This window comes from Tachysurus vachellii, chromosome 2 (assembly GCF_030014155.1).
Source record: "Tachysurus vachellii isolate PV-2020 chromosome 2, HZAU_Pvac_v1, whole genome shotgun sequence".
Taxonomy (NCBI): domain Eukaryota; kingdom Metazoa; phylum Chordata; class Actinopteri; order Siluriformes; family Bagridae; genus Tachysurus; species Tachysurus vachellii.
This window is the reverse complement of record NC_083461.1, coordinates 12,302,298-12,315,094: the sequence shown is the minus strand read 5'-3', so window position 1 is coordinate 12,315,094 and position 12,797 is coordinate 12,302,298. Positions and strand designations below refer to the sequence as shown.

The following is a 12,797-nucleotide window of genomic DNA, read 5'->3' as shown; positions in this document are numbered from 1 at the left end:
AAATGTTTTCTTTTAAAGAAAAAGGATACAGCTTTTACGCACAATTGAACTTGTTGAGCCCACCGGTTGTAGTTCTAAGGGTAGACACAAGAGGGCAGCACTTCCTCGTTATTACACCTGGAACAAACGTTCATAAGCGTGAACACTGGTGCTAGGAGGAAAATTCCCTGTCTATAGACTATATATTACTACATGAGCTAGTTTCCGGAAGGGGGGGTCGCACTAGTCTTATGCAACAGACATGACTGCTTTGGTGTAAAATATACTCCAGACTTCTGTTCACACAAATGTAGGGTATTATGCCTTTGGCCTTGCTGTTAGCCGCAGAACGTGTGAAAGGTGAAACACACTGGGCATATAGCCTAGAGCTACTGAACACACTGGGCATATAGCCTAGAGCTACTAAACACACTGGGCATATAGCCTAGAGCTACTGAACACACTGGGCATATAGCCTAGAGCTACTAAACACACTGGGCATATAGCCTAGAGCTACTGAACACACTGGGCATATAGCCTTGAGCTACTGAACACACTGGGCATATAGCCTTGAGCTACTGAACACACTGGGCATATAGCCTTGAGCTACTGAACACACTGGGCATATAGCCTTGAGCTACTGAACGCACTGGGCATATAGCCTTGAGCTACTGAACGCACTGGGCATATAGCCTTGAGCTACTGAACACACTGGGCATATAGCCTTGAGCTACTGAACACACTGGGCATATAGCCTTGAGCTACTGAACGCACTGGCGCCTTGCTGAAATTCCCGACAATTACCCAAACTGCAGTCAGTGCGCTCTCTCTCTCTCTCTCTCTCTCTCTCTCTCTCTCTCTCTCTCTCTCTCACACACACACACACAAACTGCCTCTCTGTCTCTCTCTTACACACACATACACACCCTCTCTCTCTCTCTCACTCTGTCTGTCTCTCTCTCTCTCTCTCTCTCTTTCTGCCCCTTATGACACTGGATCGATGGCCCTCGATCTGCAGCCAAAGGGCACTCGGTCCTAATAGCGTCTCTCTGTCTGTCTCTCTGGCTTTTCACCAGTTGTTGTACCTGTAAACACGATGAGCTATCAGCACAGAGCATGATCACATCATCAAAGCAGCATGCCAGAGTTTTAGTATTGACCAGCATGTGGCTTACAAGGTTTTCTTAATAGTAGGTTTGATTAAAGTGTTTGTGTTTCAGGCGCCGCTTTATGGACATTAAGTCTCCGTGCCTGAGGCTATTTCAAGTTGCTCTCGTTATTTCCTCCACAAAACCCTATTTTCCACGAGGAGCTCTCCTATAACTGGTGTCGACTAGATTTACAAGAGCGTAGTGATATTTTATAGATGGACAACATGTCCAAATGATAGGATAATAATCCAGATCTGGACATCCGACTGTTCTCATTATTCACGTTTTTATTTAGTATTTTTACAGGTAAATTATATTATACATTTGTATGTGTCCAGAACCTGTATTAGTTTCATAACCACTTCTCTTATCTCTAGAGGTTCAGAGTTGCTGGTGAGATTTTCACTTTGCCTTCAAACAGCGTCCTGTTCTAAATGATAAACATATGAACAGACCGGAGGGGCCAACGTGAGATATCGATCAGTGCGCTCTCTCTCTCTCTCTCTCTCTCTCTCTCTCTCTCACACACACACACACACTATCTGCCTCTCTCTCTCTTACATACACACACACACTCTCTTTCTGTCTCTCTCTGTCTCTCTATTTTACATACACACACACACACACACTCAGTCTCTCTTTCTCTGTCTCTCTCTTACATACACACACTCTCTCTCTTACACACACACACACACACAAATACACACTCTAAGTCTCTCTCTCTCTCTCTCTCTCTCTCTCTCTCACACACACACACTGTCTCTCTCTCTCCTACATACACACACACACACTCTTTCTGTCTCTCTCTTTTACACACACACACACACACACACTCTCTGTCTCTCTCTTTTACATACACACACACAAATACACACACTCTCTCTCTCTCTCTCTCTCTCTCTCTCTCTCTCTCTCTCTCTCTCTCTCTCTCTCTCTCTCTCTCTCTCTCTCTCTCTCTGTGTGTGTGTGTGTGTGTGTGTTGTATGGGATCGACTCGGCCCTAATTGAGTGTCACTGTCTGTCTGTGTCTGCTCTCTGGCGCCATGGGCCTCTTTGGATTGCTAATTTATCTAACCGCTCAGCTCGAGTCTCTCGCTTTTCTCTATAGGCGACCTTCCGAGACTTCTGTAGTCAGGAACACACGTATTACTTCAAACGGACATAATTTTAACAGCAATGCTGATTCTAACCTTATATATAATACATCCATTTAATTAAGACTTATTCATTTAACTTGTTAATCACAAACCAGTAGCCTAAGACATAGAACACAAGATTGTTCTTATACCCTTTCATTCATGTCATTATTTTAATATTTCAATATTAATACTATAATTGTAATTTTTACTATAAGTGTTTTTGGTGTTTTCTTATCAAATCAAACATTTCCGCTCTTTTATTTTAATTGTTTCTTTCCTTATTTCTTAATTGCAGCTTTAATCGGGTTCATTGTGTGACCGCCGCGTGAACCAATACGAACGCCAATCGTACTGCGCATGCAAATAAACCAACACATCTAGCCAATCGGTGATCTTAGAGGGCGTGTCCTTGTGAGGTTCCCAAAGCCGTGTGCTGATAACTTGTTGTCTTGTGAGTGCGTGGTTCAGTCGGCCGTGTGGTCGTGTGTCCTGTTCAGAAGCTGCTTCAGTTGGATTACACTTCAACACATTGATTTTTTTTCGCCTACTCGGTGTTTCGGAAGCTTTCTTTCGCCTTGTGACTGTGTATGTTATGCACAGGGACAGTTTCTGTACGGTAGATTAGTACATCCCAGACTAAGACTCTGCGCTCTTGGCACTGGAGATCTTTTGCGCATGATGTAACCGAAGGAACTGCGGGAATGAACTTAATCATCTCTGTGATAAACCACATGTAAGCAAGTATTTACATGTAAGCAAGTGTTAAACACACACAGATCGGACAGATCGGAGTTTGTCTCTGTTTCTGGCTTAAAGGACTGTAAACTGGTCGTAAATGGATCGCCATTCCAGTTTTGTTTCACTTTGGCTTCAGCTGGAACTCTGTGCCATGGCCATGCTCCTAACTAAAGGTAAAGCAAAACTGACCAATCTTTATTTTTATTCATTTCATCTATTCAAACAGCAGAGTTTGACCTATAGCAAGACTGTGGGCCCAAACCAGAGCCCTGCTCAGTGCGCACTGGAACTGAGCCCTTGTTTTTGTTTATAATCAGAAATGTTTTCATCTACGTTACTGTGAACATCTACATTACTGTGAACTATAACTCTGAAACACCAACTATGACAGTTAGACTACAATTAACATATTAATTGTGGTCACAAAGTGATAATTTTTTTTTTAGTTTAAAACTGGTCTTCAAAAACAATTTTCTAAGATAGAAAAATTTTGCTGCAAACATTCTTATACTCTGAATGATTCCTTGAAGAATCCTTTCGATTTGAATTTAAATTTTATTCAAAGGCACCATCAAGTTACTTTGAGTAGTCTGTTTATAATACTTGTCCCTATATGTTTAGTGCACAGCCTGTATGACTAGTGCTGTGTGTTGTGTGTCAGCAGTTTACACTAACAAGAGTGATGAACTGTAACGTGAGTCCTAAAGGTCTGCAGACACCCATCCAAAACCTATGTTTATTTGTGTTTGTGTCTGTGTGTGCGCTTTGGTATACACACACACTGGCAGTTAGTTCTCACACAGTTTAAAATCTATTTCTTTTATGCGCAGAAATGTGTGTGTGTGTGTGTCAATGGTTTATGCCATTTCTAGTTTTGACTAGTTTGACCTTCGTCAGTAACTTCTTAAGAACATAATAATAGGCCTTACATTTAAGATGCAGACCGATTTCACAGCTCTGTTTTTTACAAATTTTCATTTGGGTTCATTTAAACTGTCTGTGGTAGACACACCAGGTGTTATACACTACTAAATTGCTATTTCACACAGTGGACGTTAAAAGACACTAAAAGATCATTCAAATCCATGACTGTGTTATTAATATTGGATATTGGTTTTAATTTTCTCACAAGTTTTTAACCGGCTTTGTTTCTACACCGATGCCTCTGCAATGCAACATGAACTTTACTTTTCCCATTTAAAGAGTTTTTTTAAGTGTAAATTTGAAACACTGATTCTCTTTAAATGAATCCATGGCTTTTAAAGCATTAATAGTAAGCATTAATGTTGTTATTATGAAGCACATAACATTTAGGTAAATGCTTTTAAGAACATTAAAGTCAAGCAATTTTTATCGCAGATTATTTGTGACTTGTATTAATTTTGACTTGGCACTTATTTATGTACATTTTGTTTTACAGGAGAGATCAGGTGCTACTGTGATGCTCCACAGTGTGTTGCCACTGGATACATGTGTAAGTCGGAGCTCAACGCCTGTTTTACCAAAGCTTTGGACCCGTTTAACACAAACTCCCCATTAACACATGGATGTCTAGACCCGCTGTTAAACTCTGTGGATGTGTGCAATCAGAAGAACTCCGACGTTTCAAGCGGAGGTCCATCTCCTATTGAATGCTGTCACGATGATATGTGCAACTATCGGGGTTTACCCAGTATTGTTCACACACGAAGTGACCCCACAGGTGAGAACTAACATGAATATATAAATTATAATACATTAAATAGATTTCCAAAATATTAAGTATGCTCAGTTGATTTTCCTTGAGTGCCAGATGTTAGTAGCTTGAGTTTTAAAGGCTCTTTTGTTGTTTTGTTTTTTTTCTCAGATGTTTTAATGGCCTGAATGATTAGTAAGCAGTAGATAGTTTACCTTTGAGCACTATTCCACAGATAACAAGGCATGTGTATTGTGTAATACCTCACTGTGCAGGAATGTGTTTCAGAGAGAACATGTTACCGACTCACAGCTACACACAGCACTTGTTACACACAGAAAACATGTACATGAAGCAAAAACTTATGAAAGAAACTCATCTCTGCTTTTTCAGATCGTTATCAGTCGGCCGGCTCAAACCAGAACCTGATCACACGTGTTCAAGAGTTAGCCTCGGCGAAGGAGGTGTGGTTCCGAGCGGCTGTGATCGCTGTGCCCATCGCCGGAGGCCTGATCCTGGTGCTGCTTATTATGTTGGCACTTCGCATGCTACGCAGTGAGAACAAGCGGCTCCGGGTCCAGAGACAGCAGATGCTCTCACGCTTGCACTACAGCTTCCATGGGCATAACCACACCAAGAAGGGCCACATGGCAAAGCTGGACCTGGAGTGCATGGTGCCTGTGACTGGCCATGAAAACTGCTGTGCAGGATGCGATAAACTTCGGCAGGCCGAACTGAGCACACAAGGGGGCGAACGCTTCCTCTCCCTTGTCCACTGGGGCATGTACACAGGCCATGGCAAACTTGAGTTTGTATGACTAGTGACTACTTCACCAGGCTTATGTGCTGGGACTGAACTCACTTGCTGGTCTATGGGCACCAGAGTGAGAACGTTCACTGTGTTTGAACTGTGTAGCATTTTGTTGCTGTGCTATTAATATTATTGTTGTTATTATTATTATTATTATTATTATTTTCCATTTGCATTGTGATTTTATTGTTATCCTTTGTAAATGGAGAGAGAAATGAAAAGGCCACAGATGCCTTGTCTGATGTTTTTTTCCTTCATGGAGCACTTTACTTGAATTAACGCTTGAAAGGGCGGGGTTGTTAAAATAAGCCTTTCAAGCCCTGTCCTGTGGATCCTTGACTGACACTGAAGACTGAAGGATTCATCTAATTTGCACATTTGTATATGGAGTTGAATTGTAAATGGAGATGAAAATACTTTTTGCATTTTGGAAAAAAAAAAAAACTGACACCAGGGTATAAATATGAACTTTTTTTTTTATTCAGTCAAGTTCTATAAATAAAGGACTGTGTTGACTGTAAATGTTTAAACATGTCTGGCTGTGTTTTTATTCTTTTTTTTTTTTTTTTAACAAGGCTGTGTGTTAATGTGTGTTTTTACAGATTCTTGTTTTATCTGAAGTGTAGCTTTAGCAGATGCAGGGAAGTTAACACAGGGGCCTTGTTCAAAATTAAGGCTTTCCAATGCACTGCATCATTTCTGAAACCCCTCCAGAGGGGACACATTACATTACATCTCTCGCTCTTACACTCATCCTCTGGGGATTAATGCTGCCATCTGAGAGAGTATTTATTTAGCATGTGAGGGAATGTCAGGAAGCTGTAAGCGTCGGGCCCTCAGCTTGCACTCTGCAGGCACAGTAACTCGCCTGTATTCATTCAGCCTGGAGATTTCACCTCGCTACAAACCTGCTCCAAGAACTTTGACATTTTCAGAGTAAGTCAATATAATGGTGTCCTGGTAACTGTACTCACACACGGATCTGCAAACCACAGTGCTCAGCTTGACCTAAGGCTCACATTCCACTGTGAATTAGTTTGCTATGGAGATGGTGTAATAAAGAGCTTAGAATATTCACAGACAAAAGTGAAGACATTAGAAAAAAAATCTTTTCACCTCTGATGTGTGTAATGGATTATGACATGGCACAGAAAAACGTTGGATTCTCTAATACAGTTCTTATGAATCAGATTGAATCTTTAATACGCAAACATTACGTTGGTGTGTTACAGTCATAGATGTGTCGAGTGGTGCACGGTAACATGTGCCAGGGGTTGGTATGCATGCTGTGTAAATCTTCAACAGACATGAATAGGGAATTATCCCGATGCCTATGTTTTTTTTTTTTTTGTTTAATTAAACCTACATTTTTTAGGAAAGAAATTACGAAACATTATTTAAAATAAATTTGTGTCATAAAAAAATATTTAAGGTGCCTGACTGAGAAACATTTTAAGGGAGAGTAGCATGTCTAAAACACTCGGTTAAAGAGATTTATTCCATAATATATTCAAAATGTAGAATTTTGTATTTGGTTTGAATGTAGTGAGATATTGTTTTCATTGTTTAGCCATGGTTTAATTCTAGTAATTGTTTAATAATTGTACAACTATAAATTTCCAACTTTAACATTACATGAACTTCTAAATAGTTACTTTGAAATCAATGCCCTTCTAGAACCCACAGAAAAGTAAAACCTGAAAACAACTAAATGTTTTTATTTGTGGCACCATGTGCAATTTATTTACATGATTTGTTGTTTTTGACTGTAAAAGTAGGGTAACTAAACTTGTTTCAGAAGTAGGGTAACTAAACTAATTCTAAAAACGCTCCCTTAATCTCATCTTCTTTGGGCTGTCAGTAATAGTTAAGTTCCAATGCCTAGCCACTTCCTGGAAGATTCTGGATGCTGATTTACCAGACTGAAATTAAGTTCAATCCCCACTATGGATAATCTGCCCGGCACCTCTGTTCTAAGTGCTCGGCCATCTCAGGTGATCTTTCTGCGAACCCCTGGAAGACGCCATTAGCAAGCCATCCACTTAACAGCCGCTAGCATTAGTGAGGATAGCTTCCCTCAGGACTATTAGTGCTCACCTAATGATAACAAAAGCCTGAGAGTTTAGACAAGCTAATGCTCCAACTGTGTTGTGAACTCAACCAAGCTCGGGCCACCATCTGCTTCATCAGCTAAAGTGTGTTTAAAAAATACACACAAACCCTTCAAGTGATTTGACTTGTGCATCTTGATCATTAATTAATTTCAACTGTTATTCACTATGTTACTTTTTTCTGTATTTGCTTACTTTTCTATGTAGTTTATGATTTATTATTAGTGTTGATAGAAATTGTATATTTAATAGAATATGTTGTTGAATATAGGCACCATAAAGACTGGATGATTTCTTTATATGTTGTAAAAAAAAAAAAAATGTATAAAATATATTTCCATCTCATATGATCCATCTCAGTTCACTTCAGTTACAGGATGATTGTACTGTGAGTTAGCATGTTAAGACATGGAAGGCAATTAAATCTCTGCCAATCACATAAACCTTGGGGTAAGTGTTGTGCTTGTGAACTTTTGAAAAGTCTTAAGCACAAGTGTTGCTCATATTGCTTTAATCATTTATTTGATGGTGGTATGTGTCTTTACATGCTCAGCCGTGTAACATCCTTCTATTGTTCTGAAACGCGTAAAGCTTCATTAAATTCAATAACTTAATTAGACACAAACATGTCCGGAGTTGGTGTCTCTCTAGATGTTCTGTGTGTGTTGTAAAGAGACAGCAGCTTGTGTACTATTTGCATTGCTCATTTACCATGCCACTGGCCCACCAGACTGCCTGCATTGAGATGTAAATTTGACAGAGGCACCGACTGAGTGTGCCACAAAAGCTCAATTTGTTTTGATGTGACTTCAAACTGCTCTCGTTGTCATTCAGCAATCTAGTTTTATTGGACCTGAGTCTATGCCTCTTTGCTTCTCACTCTGCAGAGATCAGCAGCTCTGTGCTTTAGATAAATACATACAGTTTATTATAAATAGTGCTTTGTATTAAGTGCTGGACAATATTTGAGTAATAGTACTACTATACTCTATTAGTATGAAGAATATAGTATTGTAGTACTATTACTCAAATTTTTAGTCATTTAGTCCCTGCAAATTACAAAAGTATCTTTCAGCCTGTGACTACATGCTACAAGTTCAGTTTAGCATTCACTCTTTTCATTTTAGCAATTAATCACATTCATCAATGAAGAAAAAACTTTTCAAGCGTCCTGATGACCATAACCTTCTAATGATACACAATTTTGTTATGGCAGTAGCTGTCAGTGTGTGTTTGAATATGGATAAGCCACTGGACTATCCAACATTATCTGTATACATGTATCAAAGTTAGCTTTTTTCTTTGCTAATGGCAGGTTAGACTGGTATCATTTCCAGTCCATTTTAAGTCAAAATGTTTGATACTTTTTTGTTGCCCATACACACTTTTAAATCATTAATGATCAAAATAGAAAAAAATGTTGGACGTTAAGACCATTAGCCATTTAAATCAAACAAGCATGCATGTGAAAATGTGAAGATAGCCTTAGCTTTCAATTTTAATTTAAAAAAATGCTAACAGATGTCTCAGATGATTATTTATTAGTTTTGCTAATGCAATAAACCTAGGCATTCCCAACAAACAGACACCATCCATCAGTCCACAACAGTTATTTTTTGTGTAATGCTGGGAGTAAAACTCAGAAGGACCTCGCCTTGGAAACTCAAGTGATGGCCTTCTGACAAGTGTCCATTTAATAGCTTGAATATGTAAATATTTGCTTGAGAGGAAGGGACAAGCAGAGCTCCATGCTTTGAAGACAGCAAAACACTAACCGGAAACATGTCCTCACGGTCCTCTGCTCTCCAAACATTTAACCTAATGTCAGGCTAACATTTAGATATAAATCTACTCCAACAGAGAAATGGTAATGCTCACAATGTTTAAAAGACGGTCCATACCTCTTAAACCCTGAATGTCAACCTCTTTACATTGGCATTTTATTTTTTGTTTAATTTTTTGTTTTTCTGAGCAGCTGAGTGCTCTAACGTGGGGAGGAAAAGGTCATCCTGGAGCTTGGATGTGGCCAACTCTTTCTGGAGTGGCAGTATTGCTGTTCTTTTAATGCTAATCAGAACAAACTTGTATGTTCAGAGATTGTGGGTTTTACACTCAGCCAACCATAGAGGTTGTATGTTATGTTGTATCTTTCCAGCATACTCTCACCAAATAAAGACCCTCTAATCTGTAGACACAGTGTATCTACAAGCACTTAAAAGCCTTCTCTGCATGGTAGGCAGCATGATCCTTCCCTGAGGAACCCATCCATAGATGGCAGAACAATGTTGGGCTCTTAAGAGCAAGGCTTCAGCCACTGACCCCTAGTTGCTAAAACCCACTCCACTCTGCTGCTCTAATGGACACAGGTTTATCTAAACCACCAAACAAGGCCAGGCCTGACCAGGATCCTCTAGCACATGTGATTGAGTGTGACTGATCTGTTGAAGTGTATACGGAAGTGCAGATACAGGAGTCAACGTTACACTGAGGGTTAAAATGCCTCTGTCTGGTTCTTGTTGTAAGCTACTATAGTGATGGATCGATAAACATGCATGTTGAAGAAGGTATTTTCTCTCGGGTTGAAGCCAGATGACCTTTATGTGCCAAAATAAATCAATCAAATTGACCTTGACATTTTTAACCAACATTAGCTACAATCTATAAACGTTTTTATCTGTTGGAGATACAACATTATTAATGAGTGTGTAACATATTCCTAAACGTGAATGTGAACTTCAGCAGGAATTTACTGCTGCCCCTGCCAATAAACCTTTTATCCTGAAATGGCAGACTTACATTATTCCAGCTATAGTGACATTTTTGGTGGACTTTAGCTGAAAGTTGAACTTTAATCTGGTCACCATTGACAAGTAAATCCCCAGTGCTGGAACCAAAATAGCTTGAGCATTCTGATGACTCAAACGTCTACACAGATTTGGAGCCTGTTCCTGTTAATCTGATTTAAACTTTCCATCGTTTCCATCTAATGAATATTCTTTGAAGAGTTTAAGTAAAACAAACCATCAACACAACGGTGTAGCTAAAGAAAGAGAGAGACAGAGGAAAAAGGGGTGGAAAACTATAAAAGATTGCGTGCATACTGCTTGAGACTAATACTGGATTTCACAGAAGCAGATTTGGCTCCCAGCCCGAGAAGCTTCTTATCTTTTTTTTTCTTTGCTCCTTTTTAAACTGTGACACACACCCTGGCTTGGCAGCCGTAGCCCCAGGCCTCCTGCTGTGATATAATGTATGTGTATTGTGAGCGCAGAGCCCCTGGATTACAGTATTGAAAGGAGAGAAGCCTGTGTCTCTCCCCACTACGCAGCTTGAAAAAAAAAACCCACCTCCATTTCTGCTTAGTTGAACCTACTTGTTGAACCTGTGCAGATCTGGGATCAGTTTTTCACACAACAGCTGTATACTGTAGTTACACTGTGGGTTAGTTGTGAATAGGCTGGTAATGTTCTGACGATTCATTTTCTTAGAACGGTGGACGGAAATGTCATTCTTCAAAAAGCTATAATGAGACATCCAAGGGCCTTACAAGGTTATTTGAACAATGCTTTAGTAAAATGGCACATTTTTATTGCCCTGTGTTAAAAATGAGCTGTCTGTCTCATAGTTAAATGTTGAAAGTATCAGTCACTTTGCAGACATTCATCCAATGAAACCTTGTAGTGAAGTAGCAGCTGCTGGTTATATTCAGTAGTGCTCAGGTAAAGGGCACTTAGTTAATTTTGCCTTGAAGCCAGTATCTTATCACGTTTCTCTCTACTGGGACCGAGGCTGTGTACTGCAGCTTGTAAACGCTCTTTCAGGAGAGCTTGTGATTGCTGATGAATGCCAAAGGCCACACCTCTCAGTAATTATGTTCAGGGTGGAGTAGAGCCTCAGTACAATGGGGTGGCCATGAAGAAAAATGTTTTCACATCATTATCTTGGGAAAGACACTGAAGTCATTCTCTTTGACTACTTTCTGTACTTTTGTGCCCGATTCTGCATGATCAGACTGGTTCTCACACAAAACAGTGTCTTATTTATTCACTTCTGTGTCTTTTTATAGAATAGCAACAGAGCACACAAACTGCTTAGAAGTACAGCAATAACTCCCACACAGCTAGTCTATATGATTACCTTTTGAAACAGAAGTTAGTTTTGTGGAAAAACTGGCTAATTGAAATGTTACATCACACACAGGAGGATCCTCCCACTAATAAACTCAAATGATGTCGTAAAACCATCTGACGAAGTGAATTTATCTGTTTGTTGGCTGTACAGACTGGCAGTGTCCCCACATGGAGGTCTAATTTGCTGTTGGGTGAATGAATAATGACAGTTGCTTTTTGCTGTTACAAACCAAGTGTCTGAATGCACAGTAATTAATCTCCTCGGTTGGTTTGTGGTGCTTACCTCGTGAACATTAAAGTACAAGGATTGTTTGGAGCCAGTGTCATCTTTAAGACAACAGTGACAGATGCACTAGGATAAAAAATTAATAATATAGACAAATGTTGTAGGACATAATGTAGGCCAGAAGACATGTGAGCTATTCTTACAAATTTTGATGACAAAAAAAGTCATTGTATTGTATAAAGTATTCTATACGGTTTGCTTTATTTAATAAGCTCATGTGGAATATTAATAGAATTCCTAAACGATCATGCTAGAGAAATATGTCAGCAGTGACAGCAGTGTGGACACTGGCCATCGCCAGGCAGATAATTAAATGACAAAATTAAATAGCCAACTGGTATTTGTAAACTACTTTATAGTGGTGAAGAAAAACTGCAGAAATAGTATCACTGTACACAAATAAAAAATATCCCTAATGAGTGTAACCAAGCACAAACAGTGCACTTGGAATCAGTTCATACAAGTGAAGTTCTAATGATCTCTGTTCAATATAATGCACAAAAATTACCACTCTTAGTTTCTTAACATGTTTCCAATCACCAATGTCTTATGTGGGCATGTGGTAGCCTAGTGGTTAAGGTGTTGGGCTACCAATTGGAAGGTTGTGAGTTTGATCCCAGGTCCACCAAGCTGCCACTGTTGGGCCCCTGAGCAAGGCCCTTAACCCTCAATTGCTCAGTTGTACAAAAATGAGATAATGTAAGTCGCTCTGGATAAGGTTGTCTGCCAAATGCTGTAAATGTAGTTAACATCTCAAATCCTCTTAAACCCTTTTTG

General features: G+C 39.5%; 1 protein-coding gene across 1 annotated transcript; it reads left to right on the top strand.

Moving 5' to 3' along the window:
- Window positions 1-2,723: 2,723 nt before the first annotated feature.
- Window positions 2,724-6,023, top strand: bambia (BMP and activin membrane-bound inhibitor (Xenopus laevis) homolog a). Its single transcript, XM_060897261.1, has 3 exons — window positions 2,724-3,180; window positions 4,428-4,709; window positions 5,076-6,023. Exons 1-3 carry the CDS (start codon window positions 3,105-3,107, stop codon window positions 5,498-5,500), a joined length of 783 nt encoding a protein of 260 aa, XP_060753244.1. The 5' UTR covers window positions 2,724-3,104; the 3' UTR covers window positions 5,501-6,023.
- Window positions 6,024-12,797: the final 6,774 nt, after the last annotated feature.